At 56.8% G+C, this 17,531-nt stretch overlaps 5 protein-coding genes across 5 annotated transcripts; all 5 read left to right on the forward strand.

The window, feature by feature from the left end:
• Window positions 1-1,437: 1,437 nt before the first annotated feature.
• On the forward strand, window positions 1,438-3,058 carry KVR01_006377 (uncharacterized protein; the record flags this gene model as incomplete). The annotated part of the gene is made up of 5 exons (XM_044786083.1): window positions 1,438-1,496; window positions 1,576-1,909; window positions 1,992-2,342; window positions 2,410-2,506; window positions 2,607-3,058. The coding sequence occupies exons 2-5, from the start codon at window positions 1,622-1,624 to the stop codon at window positions 3,056-3,058; spliced, it is 1,188 nt and encodes a 395-aa protein (XP_044645180.1). The 5' UTR covers window positions 1,438-1,496; window positions 1,576-1,621.
• Window positions 3,059-5,293: 2,235 nt separating this feature from the next.
• KVR01_006184 (uncharacterized protein) lies at window positions 5,294-7,437 on the forward strand (the record flags this gene model as incomplete). Its single annotated transcript, XM_044794029.1, has 3 exons — window positions 5,294-6,412; window positions 6,508-6,771; window positions 6,799-7,437. 3 exons carry the CDS (start codon window positions 5,294-5,296, stop codon window positions 7,435-7,437), a joined length of 2,022 nt encoding a protein of 673 aa, XP_044644987.1.
• A 1,501-nt stretch (window positions 7,438-8,938) lies between these two features.
• KVR01_006317 (uncharacterized protein) lies at window positions 8,939-10,644 on the forward strand (the record flags this gene model as incomplete). Its single annotated transcript, XM_044783966.1, has 2 exons — window positions 8,939-10,159; window positions 10,225-10,644. The coding sequence occupies 2 exons, from the start codon at window positions 8,939-8,941 to the stop codon at window positions 10,642-10,644; spliced, it is 1,641 nt and encodes a 546-aa protein (XP_044645120.1).
• Window positions 10,645-10,660: 16 nt separating this feature from the next.
• On the forward strand, window positions 10,661-11,583 carry KVR01_005898 (uncharacterized protein; the record flags this gene model as incomplete). The annotated part of the gene is made up of 2 exons (XM_044793426.1): window positions 10,661-10,732; window positions 10,753-11,583. The coding sequence occupies 2 exons, from the start codon at window positions 10,661-10,663 to the stop codon at window positions 11,581-11,583; spliced, it is 903 nt and encodes a 300-aa protein (XP_044644701.1).
• A 2,368-nt stretch (window positions 11,584-13,951) lies between these two features.
• Window positions 13,952-15,577, forward strand: KVR01_005855 (uncharacterized protein; the record flags this gene model as incomplete). The annotated part of the gene is made up of 2 exons (XM_044789513.1): window positions 13,952-15,148; window positions 15,227-15,577. 2 exons carry the CDS (start codon window positions 13,952-13,954, stop codon window positions 15,575-15,577), a joined length of 1,548 nt encoding a protein of 515 aa, XP_044644658.1.
• Window positions 15,578-17,531: the final 1,954 nt, after the last annotated feature.

The raw sequence follows: 17,531 nt of genomic DNA on the forward strand, positions 1-17,531 counted from the left end.
GTGACAGCGGCGGAATCTGCATCACGGTCAAGCACGACTCGACTGCTCCCTTTGAATCAAGGCATCCGTCCTCTCATGCGCGGAGCAAATCGCGCGACTCACACTCGCCGCCGCCGACCTGCCTCATTGTCTAAGGGTGCTGCTGCCACCATTGTCAGCTAATCTTGCTCATCGTTCTTGTCATCCAACTGGAGTTGGTATTGCCTCTGCGTGCCGCAGTCATCCTCCATACGAGTCTTTGCGTTTTTTTTGCGACGTGGAAGCCTGCTGATGTTTCCCATGCCGTATCCCACCCCTTGGTAGTCATCAAGATGGTCGTGGTCTTACTACTCTACCCTCTTCTCCCACATTAAATACCCCTCCCCCCCCAAGGACATGTCCATTTGATAAGATATGCCGCGCTGGTGCTCCCAGATATCGCCAATGCTACCCACCAGACCGTCGCAACGAGTCAGAGCTGGGAGCTCGTGTGCAGCCGTTAGTGCACATGTGCTGAAAGTCGGTCACAATGTCACATTGGTGCAAAGGCGTTATCTCCCGTCTTGACGTCCTCATTCTCTTGACCGCCCTGTCGCCGTGGCCCTTGATCCTGCGGCCTGACAGGGAATCATGCTGTTTGTACGACGCTCATTTCCACTTTTTCCCCGCGAAAGAGACAGAAGACCGGTTCACTGGTGAGGGGAACTTGAAGACGGCTCGCATATCCCCCACCTCGTTCGTCTCGCCTTGCCCATATGTCGATGTCGTGTATTGACGCCCCAGGCTGTCGTAAACTTGAGCCCTCGACTGCACTGTCGCATTTTCGGCACGGCGGCCGATGTCTCCAGGAGCTTTGACGCGGGGCGACCATGGACGAACCACGGATAGACCGCAGCGGGCAGTGATCAGCACCGCGGTGTACACGTCGGTGCAGCCTGACATGCTGCTCAGAGATGAAAAGGGATCTCTGCGTGCAGGACCCCCCACCAAATAATTTGGCTTGGCGCGGGAATAGCATCACACCCCGCGGGCTGTGCGACCATCTCGCTGGCGACTCGAGGGTTGCAGCCTGGGCCGCCAAGTCGGGCTTGAGGCAGGCAAAGCTTTTCTGCGCCCTCGCTCTCGGAAAGTTGTCCATGGTTCAAATCTACAGTGGACCCTCAACGTCTCATCGCCAAGCCGAGACTGCATCTGCTCGCCTGCCGGGTCGGCCAGCCGGCTGGGCCTCATTGGACTTCAGGCCATGACTGGGGACGACAACGGCGGCGGCTCCCACCATCATGAGCAGGTTATTACCCATGAGGCAGTCGGCAAGGTTCCAAGGTTGGCTCACGAGCGAGATATGCAGGCCAATGTCGCCTTCGCCCGAGCTGACTGAGGCCGCGATAAGGCCTTTCGACATCGGAATGGCGAGTCTCGTGGCCTCTTGGCTGCAGCTCGTACAGGAGAGGGGGTTGCTTCTGTGAAGGGGCACATTCGCAGTGAACGCTGAATGCATCACTTGGCTTGAGTAATAAGTAGGTATATAAGACGAGGCTTGAAGCATTCCCAGTCCGCCGATCGAAATACGACGGGGCACAGTCTGACGCAGCTCAGCATCACCTCTTCTTATACATCTCCTACCCGCTGATATTGTACCATCATGTTGGCCTTGAACCGCCTTGCTCTTCTCTTGGGCACCTGGTCTTTGGCGTGGGGCCACCCGGTGAATCACAAACGGGCGTCCATCCCTGGCAAGTACATTGTCACTCTGAAGCCCGGGGCAGACATCACGAGCCACATCACATGGGCAAACGGCATCCAGGCCCGCAACGTGCGCCGTCAGGACGCTGGCAGCGGCGTCACCAACCAATACGCCTTCAACAGCTTCAGTGGCTACGCCGGAGCCTTCGACGACGCCACCATCGAGGAGATCCGAAACAGTGCCGAGGTGCGTCTTGCTGACTCCATAAACCCCCTGGCCCGTCCTACACACCTCGAGTGCTGCTGAAACATTGCTGACAACCTTGCAGGTCGCCGCCGTGGAGGAGGACGCCGTCTGGGAGCTCTACGAGCTGACCACACAGGCTGACGCGCCATGGGGTCTTGGCTCCATCTCGCACAAGACGGAGAACTCGACTGATTACGTCTATGACACCGAGGGCGGTGTCGGCACCTATGCTTACATCATCGACACCGGTTTGTTGACGACGCATGTCGAGTTCGAAGGGCGTGGTTCCCTCGGCTACAATGCCTACCCGAACACTGACTTTGTCGACCTGGTCGGCCATGGCACCCATGTCGCCGGCACAATCGGCGGGCGGACGTATGGTGTGGCCAGGCAGGCCAGCCTGATCTCCGTCAGGGTCTTCGATACCGCCGGCGTAAGTTGGCATATCCCCGGCTGGCAAGGACACTCGAGGAGACCGTGCGGCTAATGATTCCATCCAGTCCACCACTGCGATCGTCTTGGACGGGTACAACTGGGCAATCAACAACATCACTGCCGAGGCGCGAGAGGCAACCTCCGTGGTCAGCATGAGCTTGGGTAAGCAACGAGCAGCCGCTCGCAGCCGCCCCTTCCCCCCGTCGTCGAGGCGACCCTGCCACCAGCAGCCAGACCATACTAACCACCCACCCCCACCCAGGCGGCGGCTTCTCCTCAGCCTTCAACGCCGCCGTGGCCGCCGCCTACGACGCAGGCATCACGACCGTCGTGGCGGCGGGCAACAACGGCCTCGACGCGAGCAACTTCTCGCCCGCGAGCGCGCCCGAGGCCATCACCGTGGGCGCCATCAACATCAACAACACGAAGCCGTCGTTCAGCAACTACGGCACCGTCGTCGACGTCTTCGCGCCGGGCGTCGACACCCTCTCGGCGTGGATCGGCTCCGACACGGCCACCAACGTCATCTCGGGGACCTCGATGGCGACGCCCCACGTCTCGGGCCTGGTGCTGTACCTCAAGACCGTGCTGGGCGGGCTCGAGGCGCCCGCTGACGTCGCTGCCAAGGTCACGGAGCTGGCGACTGCGGATATCCTCAGTGGGCTGGGGACGGGGAGTCCTAATCTGAAGGCTTATAATGGGAATGGGGCTTGATGGTTTTAGATGTAGCTCTGCTGTGGCTGGGAGAGCCGCGGACGTGGGTATGACAACAGTTTATGGTTAGCGTTTATGATTTCAGGGGCAGTGGGTCGTGTTGTGCTCAAGGCCAGGGAGCTTGTGCTGCTTGCACAATTTTACATGTGAGATTAATGCAATGCACAACGCTGTTCCAATGTTCTCAGAAGTTGCTTAGTGCTAGGTACCTTTGGCTTGACGGCAACCCTCGAGAGACGACTCGACAGGGGACGTCACCTGGATTGCCCCACTATGGATTGGGTCTGCTCAAGTACAAACGGCAAGTCGTTTGTGCCTCGACGGTGTCCATCAGCGAGTCACTGGTTCATCAGCGAGTCACTGGTTCACCATGGTCACGTGCTACAGGATGGACGCCCCGTCCAAAGATGGAAGGGGTCGGACTGACTGCCTTCCAAGGTTCTGATAGGCAGCGTCGAGGGGGAATCGGACGTTGACATGATGATATGATCGTAGCCTAATTTGACAGACTTGAGTTCTCTATCCAATGTTTCTCTTGCGATTCTCACCTCCTCGCAATAGTCTTCTTGTCGCTTCTCCATGAACTTGTTTGTCTGGGATGTCTTGTATTTAAATAAGAAGCATCAAAACACCGACTCTTGTCCAAGATGGCCACAATAAGTCTCATGACCCCAAGGATTCTCCTGACTGGAACAGGACCTGGGTATTCGACGGAGAAGGCCACCTTGTATTTGCAGACACGGGTGATAGGATCAGTGACGCCGACGACTGGGAAATTAAACCGATCGTCGACAATCTCCACCGTGAATCGGCACGCAAACTGCCCGAGGGGGAGGCTCAATTTCGTGAGACTCAAGAGCGATGCCTGGGCCGGAATGATGAGGACCCCAGGATCTTGTGCCGCCCCGACGGACGGACGGACACGGTGAAAGTATCGTGATTGGACACAACAAACGCCAGAACCAGAACACCTCCATGCCAACATTACACTCCGCAGACACCATGCGACCACCACACGCACGTGACATGATTCGAAGCTACCAACCTTCCAGATCAGCAACTAGAAATGCACTATGCTCCTTTCGTCAAATTGTAATTCGTTCCCGCCATTATATCTCCGGTTGATCTGGCTCAGCGGACCACTTGCTGGCCCCTGCACCCCAGAGCCTCAACGGTCTATACCCGATTTGGAACCGCCTTGCTTTGCGAATAGCTTCATTTCAGTGCCCACGGTCGGACCCACAAAAACAAGGCTGATCTAGCTCACCACCCGTATGTAGCATCTCACGGTCTAATGGTCTATACCCGATTGGGAATCGTCTCGCCTTCTGAATAGCCTCATTCCAGTGCCCACAGCCTAGCTAGTTGACCCTCACCTATCTGATTTGTTCGTCAGACCCACAAAAACAAGGCTGATCTAGCTCACCAACCGTATGTGGCATCTCACGGTCTGGTGGTCTATACCAGATTGGGAAGCATCTGGGCTTGGAATACCTTCCCCCGTTTGTGTGAAGCTACAAATGTAGCAAGTGAATATTTGTTTGGTGTTGTGGGTCGCCGAAATAATTGTTTTTTTTTCTCTAGAATCAGTACTCTATCAAATTGTGAACGGATCAGCAAATTCACAGATCACGACACGACTCCCTCAAGTAACTTAAATAGACAGCCTCCCTCCCGTTGTCGCAACCCTCTCTCCCACCCTTTCCCCCTTCAACTTCGACAGTCTTGGGCTGAGGTTGCCGTTTGTGCGTCCGATCCATCAAGCTGCGGTCCTCCCATTCATCCTATCCACTTCTTCCCTCCCGAGGTCAACCCATCCTTCGCCTTGAGAGTCTTGCTCGGTCCTCAGAACTTCAAAGTCTCCAAGACTGCTCGTGTCCTCCACTTGTCAAAATACTCTGACCAGATCAATCGATCGGTAAGTGATACTCTTAGTCCTCCTTGTCCGCCAAGTGTCTCCCAAAAGGCGCTCTGACGGGCACTCTTCGATCCTTAGGATCGTCTTGAAGAGATTTCCGTCCCCATTTCAACTCTCGCGCGGGCCGTTTCTCGCGGGCTGACCTTCTACACCTACACGCGCCCACTCAGAAAAGTTCTTAGAGTAACGAGAACTGACACGCTTGAGTAACAGTGTCAGAAAGTTGAGCAAAACCAACGGTGCCTAAAGACCAACCTGATTTCGCTGAAAATCCAATCGTCTTCAACACCTACAACTTCAAAACAAACAATCGCGCGATGCCTACAAACAACAACCAGGCCCCCGCCATGCCCGCTTCTCAAGCTGCGAGCCAGAGCCAGCAGGCCGCCCCCCAGGGCGACCCTCCCTCTGCAGACAACAACAACACCCACGGCAACTTGCCTCTCCGAGGCCGTCCAGGCCCCCAGATGCCAACTCAAGGCAACATGCAGCCGCCCCAGCAGGATCGGGCTGACTACGTCGAGGAAACTGCTCAAGCCCAGAGCGACTTCTTTAAGCTGCTGGATCTGCCTGCCGATGCCCGGGACGTCCTGACGGCCTGTGACGGCGACTTGAGCGCCATGAACGGCCTCGTTCAGATCTGTTTGGCCACCCACAACCACTTCCAAGCTCTGGCTGAGGAGCAACACCACGCCCACCACCAGCAGCAGCCTGCCAACAACCAACAGATCCTTCAGCGCGTGGAGCCCGCCTCTCCTGGCGCGTCACCTCAGGCGAGCAAGAACCTGGGCACTCGTCCAGCCATTTCTCATCACACCCCACCAGAAAACACTCAGGGCGAGGACCAGAGCAAGGACATCGACGCGTCCCCTCCTCGCCAGGCTTCGTCTCATTCGGCTTCATCTCCTCAGGCTTCCTCTCCTCCTCAGGCTCGGTCTTCTTCCGACTCTGGCAGCCCAAAGTCTTATCATTCCACGGACCTGACCCAGGAGATCCTGGACACCGTGGGTGATCTCCTCAAGGAGCCTGCCTCCGCTTACAAGGGCTACGTCGACACCGAAGACGACTTCGCCCTCTTCGAGGAAGCAATCTGGAGGGCAAAGCGCAAGGAGGGCGCCCTCGGGAGCAACTGCCAGGGATACCCCGACGGCCAGGACGACAAGGAGGAGGTCATAATGCGCATCTTCGACGCCATCCAGAACATCGAGGGCGAGCAGGACGCCGACGCAGACAACGGGGTGTTCCGGACCTCCGTCGCCGTCAAGGCCGTCAAGGGCCTGTCGAGCCTGGAGACGGAACTCATCGCACACAAGCTCCTGGAGTACATGCGCAAGATCCAGCGCGGGGAGTGCGTCCTCGACCTGCCCGCCGACTACAAGCTCGTGCAAGAGGCTAGCTTCACGGACAAATTAGACAAGGTGGTCGAGGCGTTGAGCGTAAGTACAAAACAAAGTAGTGGTGCCCCCACTGCTACTCGGACCCTCGAAGCCACAGACACAGACAAAAGACTAACTAAACGCCCCCCAAACAGCACAACAAGCTCCTCTGCCGCAGCGCCGCGACCAACGCGGAGTGGGTCGCCCGCATCGCGGCCGACCCGGCCGGCGAGCGCCACAGGAAGCTCGCGAACTGCAAGACCAACAAGGGCAAGTCCACCATCCTCAGGGACGCCTCGCGCGCAAAGGGCACGTCGAGGGGCAGGCCGAGGACCCCAAAGAGGCCCGCCGCCGACGATGACTCCGGCTCCGGCTCCGCCTCCACCCGCGAGTCCACGGCCGAGGTGGTCCCCGACGCCGTCCGTTCCGCCCAGGCAATGGCTTAGGCTGCCAGTGCCCCGAGGAACGGCGGCGGCGGCGCGTCAGGCGCACCAGGCTCGAGCAACAAGCGGCGCCGGGTCTCGTACGGCCAGGCCACTCGCGAGCCTCCTGCTCAGACCACACAGGCGCAGCAGGCTGGCCATGAGGCTGCTACCCCATGCGGTTCTTTGCCTGTGAATCCCCATCGTGTCGCCGTACAGCAGCACACCGGCCTCGGAAACTCCACTGCTGGTTTCGCAGGACACAATCGCGCCCAGGTTGCCAGTGACGCGACGATTCACGTTGCCACTGTCCAGCCAGAGCCTCAGATGAGCCCGCCCCGACATGGAGACACCGGATTCCCAGACAGCAACGCAGCCGGGTCCATGGGATTGGATGGTCAGGCTGGCTTTGCGCAGTGGGGCGACTACTCGGACGCAGCCTTCTCCAGCAACTACGGGTTCTACTCGCCTTTTCCCCAGCCTCCCCAGCAGCATATGGACTGGCAGCCTTTGCCCATGTTCCAGCACGAGCAGCCTGGTCAGCAGCAGGCCGCCGAAGACGGCTCGCTCCAGTCCAACTTGGCCAACGATGGTGCCTCGGCCGATGACTGGGAGGACATGCTGTTGCTGGCGCCGGTGGCAGAGTACAATGCCCGCCACTAGCTTTCCTGTCGAGAAACACATCGGTGGGCTAGACGGCTGTTTACTGCGTCTATCGCTCAAAATCGCGAGGTGATAGGATACCAGAGTGGAGTATTTTCGGAAAACAGACCAGTTCGATTCGGCTCTGCTCTGGCCATTCGTCCCACAGATGAGACCGCAGAACACTCTCAATGGTACACGAGCAACGAAGAAGAGATCTGTGAGCAGGCCGAAATACAGGTCAGCACAAGGATTTCTGGAAATTGGACGACACACGGCTTGGAGGCATGGGTGGAAGTGGGTGGTACTATGGTATTGAAGAGGAGAGGTGCTCGTTGAATGAGAGTAGAAAACTCAAGAGTAGAAGACACAAGAATAGAAAACGCAAGACCTCGGGCCTTTATAACGAGCACAGCTCCAGGGAGATCGATTTCTGTAGATACATGGGCTCATCGGTACTCGATGCGGAAGACTGCCCAGGTGGTGCCCTGCCCTGGTGTCTTCGGATTCACCTGTCACGTCCGGGTGGCTGACAGAGCCGACCGGAAAACAGCTTTTGACAAACACTTCTCGAGCTGCCCCCCATTTGTTGACATTCACTATCCCGACCTCACCTTAACTGGACGGGCGAGCCTGACACCCCTTCTGCCCACACCTACCTCCCCTCCCTCCCCTCCCTCCGTCCACAACCTGTCCCTCTCACACCACACCACACAACCTGCTTCTCTCTCTCGATACCAAACATCGTCAAGGTTGCGTCTTTCATGCACAAGTTCATCTGCTTCCTGAAGCCTTTTAATTGATTCGTGAGTACTATCTCATTGCATTTCTGCAGTCCGTCCTCCCAAAGGATCCGACAGCAGAGGCGTCTGGTCCAAGGTGCCGCCGCCGTCCCCCTTCCATCTCTTGCACGACTGTCGCGATTCGCACCCACAACACATCCCTCTCTCAACTCGACATCTTCCCAAGCATCTGCCCCAATCATATCTCATTGTCGACCATTCCTCACGTAAGTCAACATCTGCCCAAGCATTTGCCCGATCAAATCCCATTGTCGGCAAATACCTGCCTCAAACCCCTCTCACACCCCGACACACCACATCTCCACTGACATCGCGACAAGCTGCGTCCAAGACAGCCAACGTTAATTGCAGCTACATCTGCCTTGCAACACACGCGATTGTCAACAGCCTGCCCCTCCTTCCTTGACCCAAGCATCTTCCAATTTCATCGTCTTTCAATCGACCCAAGCGTCTTTCAATTCCATCGTCCAATCCACCCAGGAATCTTCCATCTCCATCGTCCAATCCACCCACAAATCTTCCAATCCCATCGTCGTCCAATCGACCTCTGCCAACTGCCACTCACGCGACAAAGTCAAACGCCCCGCCACGTCTGTCGCTTACTATCAAGCCCGTGGCCAGTTAATTCTAACTATCAATCCCCAGACAGCTCACGAGTAGTCAATCCCAACACAGCTCTTGAGTATTCAATCAGTCAGTCACCAACGACAACACCCAAGATGCAGTCCAACAACGATCAACCCGAGTCCCCCACGCCCAAGCAGCTGGCGACTCCCGCGACCAACGTCGGCGACTCCAACCCCCCCAGCACCACCCACTCCCCATCCACCCCCGTCAACCGTCAGGCCCACCCCATGAACCCACGCGCTGGCCAGCAGAACATGGCCAACGCCCGCGGCGGTGTCTTCCCCAGGGCCGCTGGCGCTGGTGTCCGCCCGCCGGCGTCTGTGCCGCGCTACTATGGCAACCCGGCGATGGGTCAGCAGCGTAGGCAGCCTCTCGACATGTTCAACGACGGCTGTTCGGGAAACCTGGACAACCTTCGCTATCCTTTGATTGGGATCCCGAATTCCGCGGCGGCTCGAGGTGCGACCCCGTTGGCAGCGGCCCCCCAGCGTGTCGACCAGACTCAGCACAACTTTCAGATCCCCCAGGCTCAGGTCAATCAGACCCATGGTTCCGAGGCACATCAAATACACTACTACTCAGCCCAGAACATGCCAGTGAGCCACAACTACCCTGCCCATCAACCGAATGGCAACCCTCAAAACTACTACTCTCAGCAGGAGCAGCAGCTTCAGCGTCAGCAATATGAGATGATTCGAAACATGGATCCCGAAGCTGCCAGATACATGCGCCCACCGCCCGGGACCAACCTCTCGTACCCACCTGCGCCCAATGGTCCCTCTGGCAGTCACGCCAACACTCCCAATTCCGGTCACGCTGGCGTCAAGCCCGAGGGAAACAATGGCCCTCCTGCACAAGCCTCAGCCGGCCCAGCTGCCGCCACGCTCGCTGGCGACCCCCAGGCAGCCGATCCCTCAGGGCCCGCCCATCCGGCGGCGCACTGCCAGGTCCCCCCTGTCCCCCAGGCCTACCAGGACTTCTCGAATCACGTCTACGCCCTCTTGAATCAGCCCACCAGTGACGGGTTCTGTGGACACATTAAGGGTCCGGGAGATGTCGAGTCGTACAGGTCGGCAGTCTGGTGGGCCAAGAGGCCCAAGAGGGCCCGCGCCGCGGAGAACAAGTGCCACGACTTCCCCGCCGACGACGCCGGCAAGCAGGAGGTCGTGCGGCGGCTCTTTGAGGCCATCGTCAACCTTGACGGCGAGCAGTGCAAGGTTTCAGAGAAGCTTCCCTTGCGAGAATCTACTGCGGTCACCTTTATCAACAACCGCTCCCCTCTCGAGATCGAGATTGTGGCTTGGGATCTTATGGTACGTCTTAATAGTTTGCTCACTGTCTATTCAGTCCCTTGTTGCTAACACGTTTGCTGGTATAGGAGGCAATGAGAAAGGTCCAGATGGGCTTGCCGGTCGGACAACAACCTTACCCCCTGGTGCAGGAAGCAACCTTTGGGGAGAAGGTTGACGCGGTTGTCGAAGCTCTTAGCTTCAACAAGCTGCTGTGTAAGAGTGTAATGGAGTCTGTGGAGCTCCAGGCTCGCGTTGCCGCCAATCCCGCCTCGGAATTGGTAAAGAAGAACGGCAACATGAGGACCAACAAGAGGAAGGGAGACCTCCTCAGCGAAGCGAACCAAAAGAACGGCACCGCCAGGAAGGCCACGGCCAAGGGCAGGGGCAAGAGGGCTGCGGACGACGACGACGACGTCAAGGCGGAGACTGCCTCGGAGCCTGGCTCCTCCTCCGCCGGGGCTGTGGCTGGCCACGAGGCTGTCCAGGCTTCCCAGGCTGGGGCTTAGAATGCCCAGGCCCAAGATGCAAACGGCACTCAAGGCCAACCACAGCCACCCACCGGCCGTCCGGCCAAGCGTCGGAGGACCGACGACGGTCCTGCCCTCGCGCCCCAGGCAACCCATCCACTTGCACCAGCGCACTCGCCTGGCAACGCTGCCGCTCTCGACTCCCAGCAGGACGGGGCTTGCGATCCGAACCTGACCTACGGCCAGACATACCAGCTTCCAGACGAAATCACGGTCGAATTTGTGGACGGGCTGAATCTCCAGGAGGTTCTGGGGGGCCACGACGGTCAGAACCCCCAGGATCAGGGCCAGGTCACGGGGCAACCACTTCCCAACCAGCTGATCGACCCGCCGCTTCAGCAGGGCGGAGCTTACTATCCGAACCCGGATTACCCTCTGATGTCCCGGGAAGACCAACTCTTAGACCAGCAGTTCGCCCAGTTCGTCCAGGAGGAGGATCGTCGGGAGGGTTACGATCAGACCCCCCAGGACCAAGGCCAAGTCACGGACCAAGTTTCAGAGGACCTGATCGACCCGGAGATTCTGAGGGACTGGAAGAAGACTACCCAGAGTCAAGACCAGGTCACGGGGCAACCACTTTCCAACGACCCCGCGCTTCAGCAGGACGGGGCTTGCGATCTGAACCCGGATCACCCTCAGCTCACGGAACAGCAGTTCGCCGATTTCTACCAGAAGTATCGCCTGGAGGGCTACGATCAGGCTCCCCAGAACCAAGGCCAGGTCACGGAGCAACCGCTTCCCAACCAGCCGAACGACCCGGCGCCCCAGCAGGACGGGGCTGCCGACCCGAACCTGACCAACGATGAGACTTACCAGCCTCAGGGCCAAGTCATGGAGGGAGTGCCCGACGGGGTGGACCATGCCAAGTTTCTCCGTGGCGTTAACTGGGCGGAGACGCTGTATGGCCGCAGGCCCTAAGCGGCAAGCTTGCAGTCACTGACAGACTTGGATGTCTATAAACAAGCTGTGGAGGACTACTGCGGTAGTCGGCAACGAATTTTTCGACTGGAAGGCTGGACGAGATAGCGGCCTCGTTCATCCCGTCTTATCTGGACTTCGGTCCGGGCTGAAGGAAGAGACGAAATGACTTTGTTTGTCCCTCATCACAGCACTGGTGTACAAAAGCCAAAGGCTTACACGCCATGGGACTGTGTATCACTGCGGTGGACTATTTGTCCTTCATTGTCGTCCCTGATGTGGACTTGGGCGGATATGTTCCGATGAACTGCGTGATGGAGGACTGGTTTGCTTTTTTTGGACGAAGGTGGAATGGAAGGCGTGCGAGCTCCTGCTGTGAGCAATAATTGTTGGATCCGTTGGTTGTCATTACTCATACTGGAAGGGTGGTTTTCTTTTTAATCAAGCACGTAGTGAGGTGTGTCGGGCGGTCGTTTGCAACGTAGTTGTCGCCCCAGCCTATCAATATATATTTTATAGAATTCTCCTCTACCCCCCTCCTTCTATGTGCTTCGAATCGTCCCCCAATAGCCTTTTATACATGATCGTGCTCCTGAAACAATCCGTACTGCCATGTTGCTGTAAGCATTAAACCCTTTCGAGGCCGGACGGCTACCGCTTTGCTCTATTACTGCCACAGAAGATGCCCAGTACATACACACCCCGCCGGAGCGATGCCTTCCAGCCTTATCTGTGCGGCACGAGGTTGAGCCACGTGCCCACAGACATCTTGTAATGTCTTTCCGCTGTTTTGGCACGGTATTTTTATAAACGTTGGCAATTGAGGTCTTGAGCGTTTACCGCTGTATGAAGGCGCCGCATACATTTTATATGTATGGGGACTAAAAACGAATCCACCCATACACACCCCGGCTAGGATGGCCGGCTTGACGGGCGGTCAATATGGTCTTCTCGACGACGAACTTGATCTTTCAATAATCATCGAGGTTCACTCCCGAACTATCCCTACGCAACGTTGATTTCGAGGTCTCGTAGAAGTAATTCCAAGCGTTGCCTTGACTCAATACCCTTTCCATTCGGCGTACCTCGAGTGTTGGCCCACACCGTACCTCCTGGCGTCGTGATCAGGATTCATTGGTCTGTGGTCTCTCTTCTGCTGCGCACCCAGCGGCAGGCGCCACAAGGACCCCTTACTGGCGTTCACGATAGCAGCACTGTATGTATGAAGGCACCGCAGCCGTTTTATATGTATGGGGATTAGAAACGAAACCGCTCGAAACCACCCTGGTCTATGGTCACGAAGCTTGCCCGTGCCCCAAGCCTCACGTGGCTGTTCGAAGCCGTTACAACGCATCCCCGTCGTCCCACGCCCGGGCGCCCCCCGAGCGCCCTGCCTATCATCAATCCACCCACCAGCCCTGAAATCACCCTCTACAAGCACTCGCCTCTGTAACCTGAAGCCTCATGTGATTCTGCCAACATTATGGTGATGCTGACTCAAAGTCCAACTCGGTGAGTGGCACTCCAGTTACAAGTGGCTCCTCGACAAGCCTCGTCTCCCGAGGACAGCATCCAGTTACTGATGGGGTCTATGCGTAGGGACTTGCCGGACGACCACACAGACTTGCCGGGAGACCACACCTGTCCGGAGCCGTCACGCGTCACGCGCGAGCAGCCCACGACGCGCCATGGAAGCAGACGATGTCATGGAGCCCTCGCTGGCCCCCCTTCGATATCTTGACGCGTTTCCGGTGAAGGCCAGGAGTTGTTTTCCGGGTGGGCAGGCTGTGGATCTCTTCTCGCCACAAGTAATGGGTGGAAAGTAAGTGGAGGAGGACCGCGCACTGCGGATCGAAGTATCTTCATATAGCCACAGTATGGCCGTCTACGCCCAACACATATTCATGGAGACATCATCCAATGTTCCATTATCCGCACGCAGGTCCGAACCATGCCCCGTGACCCCTTCCCGGGATCCTGACTTCACCAGACAGTCTCCGCCCCTGGTGTTCTTCCGTCACGGACCACTTGATAAATCGTCTAGATCACCTTCGGCAGACACTGGGACTCGTTGAATGGGAAAACAATGCTATTGTGGTTTTACTACTCGATGATTTAGCCTCTCGGAATAGATTCACTTGTCTCGAGTGCCAATACTTAAACACCGCCTCCCCCCCCCCCCTTCCTCGCACCACCCTTCCTCGAACAACCACCACCCCCATTATCTTGGTGTCTGATCACCAGCTTCCTCTCTGTCCATCAGCTTTCTCTCTCTCCATTAGCTTCCTCTCCATCAGCTTCCTCTCTCTCCGTCGACTTCCTCCCTCCCCATCCACTTTGCCTCGAATTTCCCTCCACAAAACCTACCATGGAGAACAACCCAATTGATCCTGCGTCTCACGCTCAAGCCTGCAACCAACAGCTCCACGAGCCTCAAGCTTCGATTCAACAAGCCGACAACCCTGATCAGGCCTATCTCCATGGGGACTTTGATCAGGGCAGCCCACAACAATACCAGGGACTCCAAGGTGACCACTCTCAATGCCACCAGCAATACACCCTCCTCCCCACTGATACTGCGGGACCAAACTCCGGAGCTGAACTCTACGGTCAGCCAGCCGGCGGTGATCAGACCTATCTCCATGGGGCCTCCGTTCATGACTACCTTCCATACTACCAGGGGCTCCAAGGTGGCCACTCTCATGGACATCATCCGCAAACCTTCCACCCCGCTCAGTATGTAGTCCCAAGCTCTTCTGCTACAACGCAGGTTCAATCTACTGCGGTCCAGAATATCACCCCCGCCTTCCAAAAGCGCGTGGAAGGCCTCCTAAAACACAAGAACCGTGGCTACCAGGCACACATCCGCACCGCAGAAGAGATGGTTCAGTACGAGCGTGCTATTGCTAGCGCAAAGGGAAGCACCAACGAGGACAAGTCGCCGGCGGAGGACGACAAGTCCACTGGATACCCCGACACCGAAGCGGGACGACTGGAGATCGTCCGTCGCCTTTACGAGGCCTTCTTCACCCTCGACGGGGAGCAGGATCAGGTGTCGGAGGCCCTCCCCAACCGCGACGACTGCCTGGCATACAAGGCTGTGAAGGCTACGGCGCCTATCGAGGCAGAGGTCTTGTGCTTCAATCTCATGGAAGCCATGTTGCTCGTGCAGAGGGGAGATCACACGGGTCCCAAGGTCGTCCAGGAGGACGACTATACCAGCAAGGTGGACAAGGTTGTAGAAGTCCTCAAGTACAACAAGGCTATCTGCCGCACCCTCAAGACGGCCGGCATGGCCCTCAGGATCGCCTCTGACCCCGTCGGGGAGCGTACCGCGAAGGTGAAGTTCCAAAGGAATAATAACAACAAGAGGGCTGTCTTGAAGAGGGACTCAACCGCGCGTGGCAGGTCGAAGGCCGCACACGGCAGCGGTCTTGGTAGGCCCAGGGGCAAGGGCAGGAAGAGGCAGGCTGAGGAGGACGACGAGGAGGAGGACGACTTCGAGCTCGAGCAAGAGGACGAGGACGACGAGCAGCAGCAGCAGCAGCACCAACCTGCCGCGGAGGTGCGTGATGTGATCGAGGTCCAGACTTCGGCCTAGAACGCCACTGTCGGACCCGCGAGCGGATCCTCCTCCGGCCAGAACTCCGAGGAGCCCCCGGCTAAGCGCCGCTGCATTGGTGAGGGCCCTTCCATGGGCCTGGTCACGCAGAATGCCGGTCAAAACATGCAGTACGATCCTGCGCTTCCCGCCAACAACCCGGGCTTCTACGACGCTGGTTACGACTGTTACCAGCAGGGCCTTCCGGTACCTCGGCCTCTCAACCAGCCTGCTCCTAACTTGGGGGACCCCAACGCTGCTTACAACTCTTACCAGCGGGGCCTGCAGCCCCCTGCACCCTTCGACCAGCCTGCTCCTCACGTCAGCGACCCCAACGAGCAGTGGTTCGACTTTGATGCCGGTGAGGCTTCGGAGCAACAGCCTGAGTACTGACTTGACTACTAGTACGCTCATTCGGCTTCCGGTGTTGATTCGGCTGATCAGGAGCAGGCACAACAAACTCACAATGAGCCGTTGGCCCAGCTCTGCAGCCAGCTGAGCAGCATGAGGCGGTCGACCACCAGAAGGCGGTGCAGGAGCAGTTGGTGCCAGTAGCGAAGTGGCTCGCAGAGAACAAGAACTGCGTGGGTCATCTGCTTGGTGGAGAAAAAGTGGTCTTCGGGCACACATGACAGCGAATCGACATCGTATTACCTCTTTGCGGAGTTGATGAGGAGATAGTAAGGGCACATTCTGTACTAAGGAGGGTCGAGAAAGTCGGATACACGTCTTCCGCCCGATGGTACGACAACATGTGACGGAAGGGTTTCGACGATACGCTACGGCGACATGAGTGTACCCAAAATCAGGATGCACCTGAGAAGGAAAATTTGAGACGCCAGTGGATGAAGGCAGGGCTACTGTAAAGGTGGATTCACAAACATCCCCCTCATTAGTTTTTTTTGGCACGTATCATACGAGACGGACTCAACATGTCTCTAGTCTTACTCGTCACTACTTCTTCGTGATAGATTGCCCCAAAATGAAATTTTGATCAACCATCTTGTCCCATGCTATTGTGACGCTTCGAGACGATGATATTACGTGATGGATCACAGCCTTAGAATGCCTTCTATATGTGGTTTCGCTTCTATTCCGTATACGTCCGAGGACATCCATGGCGCCTTCATACGGTGGAATGCCTTTTATATAGTGTGCTTTTTAGGCCCATGACAAGTTCAAATATGAGTAGATATCTTGTTGAAAGCAGCTAGGTACCTACCTACCTAGGTAGGTAGGTATGGTCTAACACTGAGGTGCGGCACCGGGCTTATGGCTTGTGGAACCGATTATAAACGAACCCCCTACGAGGCTACGAAACCAGTCAGACCTACAAACAGTGTAGAAAAGTTCGACATACCACTTTCTGCCTAAGGACAAAAGTTTTTACTTCCATACATTAAGGCCCAATTTTTGCGCGCCAGGCACTGAGGCTCCATGGCGCCCCCAGTGGTGTGTGCTAGTCCGCGGGCCAAAAGAAATAGTCCAAATCTATCTGGAGCCGGTGCGTGTCTAAGTCGAACACAAATTGGAAGTTTTCTGCGGCTCAAGTTGAAAGTTCGCCCCGAACTTTTGCCTTTCGAAACCATCCCACCCAAACTTCCTCTCTCTCAGACAAGCTTTATCAAACTCGGAGTCATCAGACAATCGCTATCAAACCACGGACAACCTAACGCAACATACATTCCATTACTCTTGTGGTCATAACCTCAATATCTATCGTATTTCGTATCCACCACAGACTCTATTCATCTTCACCAAGACTCGTGGTCAGTTAGGAACCATCTCCTAGTACACGGAGCGTCTTACACTCGATCAACACGACAAGCCAGTAACCTTTTCGGGCTCGAGCCCGGAGGCACGTTTATAAGACTGGTCAGAGCAGAAACCGAAGTCAATTTTCTTCGGAGTATAGGGCGCATCAGCAAACAGTACGCATCAGTCATCGAGTCAACGACCTAGGTACCGCAATGGCGACGTCCGTGGGCGCGACCGAATGTGAGACGAAAAGGAAACATCCAAAATCCGAAAGTTCGAAAAAACACCAACGAATGCTTTTGAAGCAAGCTATAGACGCGCAGTACGCAACGGAACTCTCGGCATCCACATCCGCCTCCGCGATGGGACCAGCGAGGCCCTCCCCCACGATCAAAAACAAGCGTCCGCGAAACCACTGGAAGCATATCGTCAAGCTGCACGCGAAGGACTTGGACCACCTCCCCGTACCCCCGAAAGATTTTGTCCAGCACGAGAAGCGACTCTCGAAGCTGATCGCGAAGCGTCGCGAAAAGGGGCGTGAACTCGGACCTGCCAGCTACAAGGACAGCCTTCAACATGTTCTCCGAGG

This window comes from Diaporthe batatas (assembly GCF_019321695.1).
Source record: "Diaporthe batatas strain CRI 302-4 chromosome Unknown Contig00006, whole genome shotgun sequence".
Taxonomy (NCBI): Eukaryota; Fungi; Ascomycota; class Sordariomycetes; order Diaporthales; family Diaporthaceae; genus Diaporthe; species Diaporthe batatas.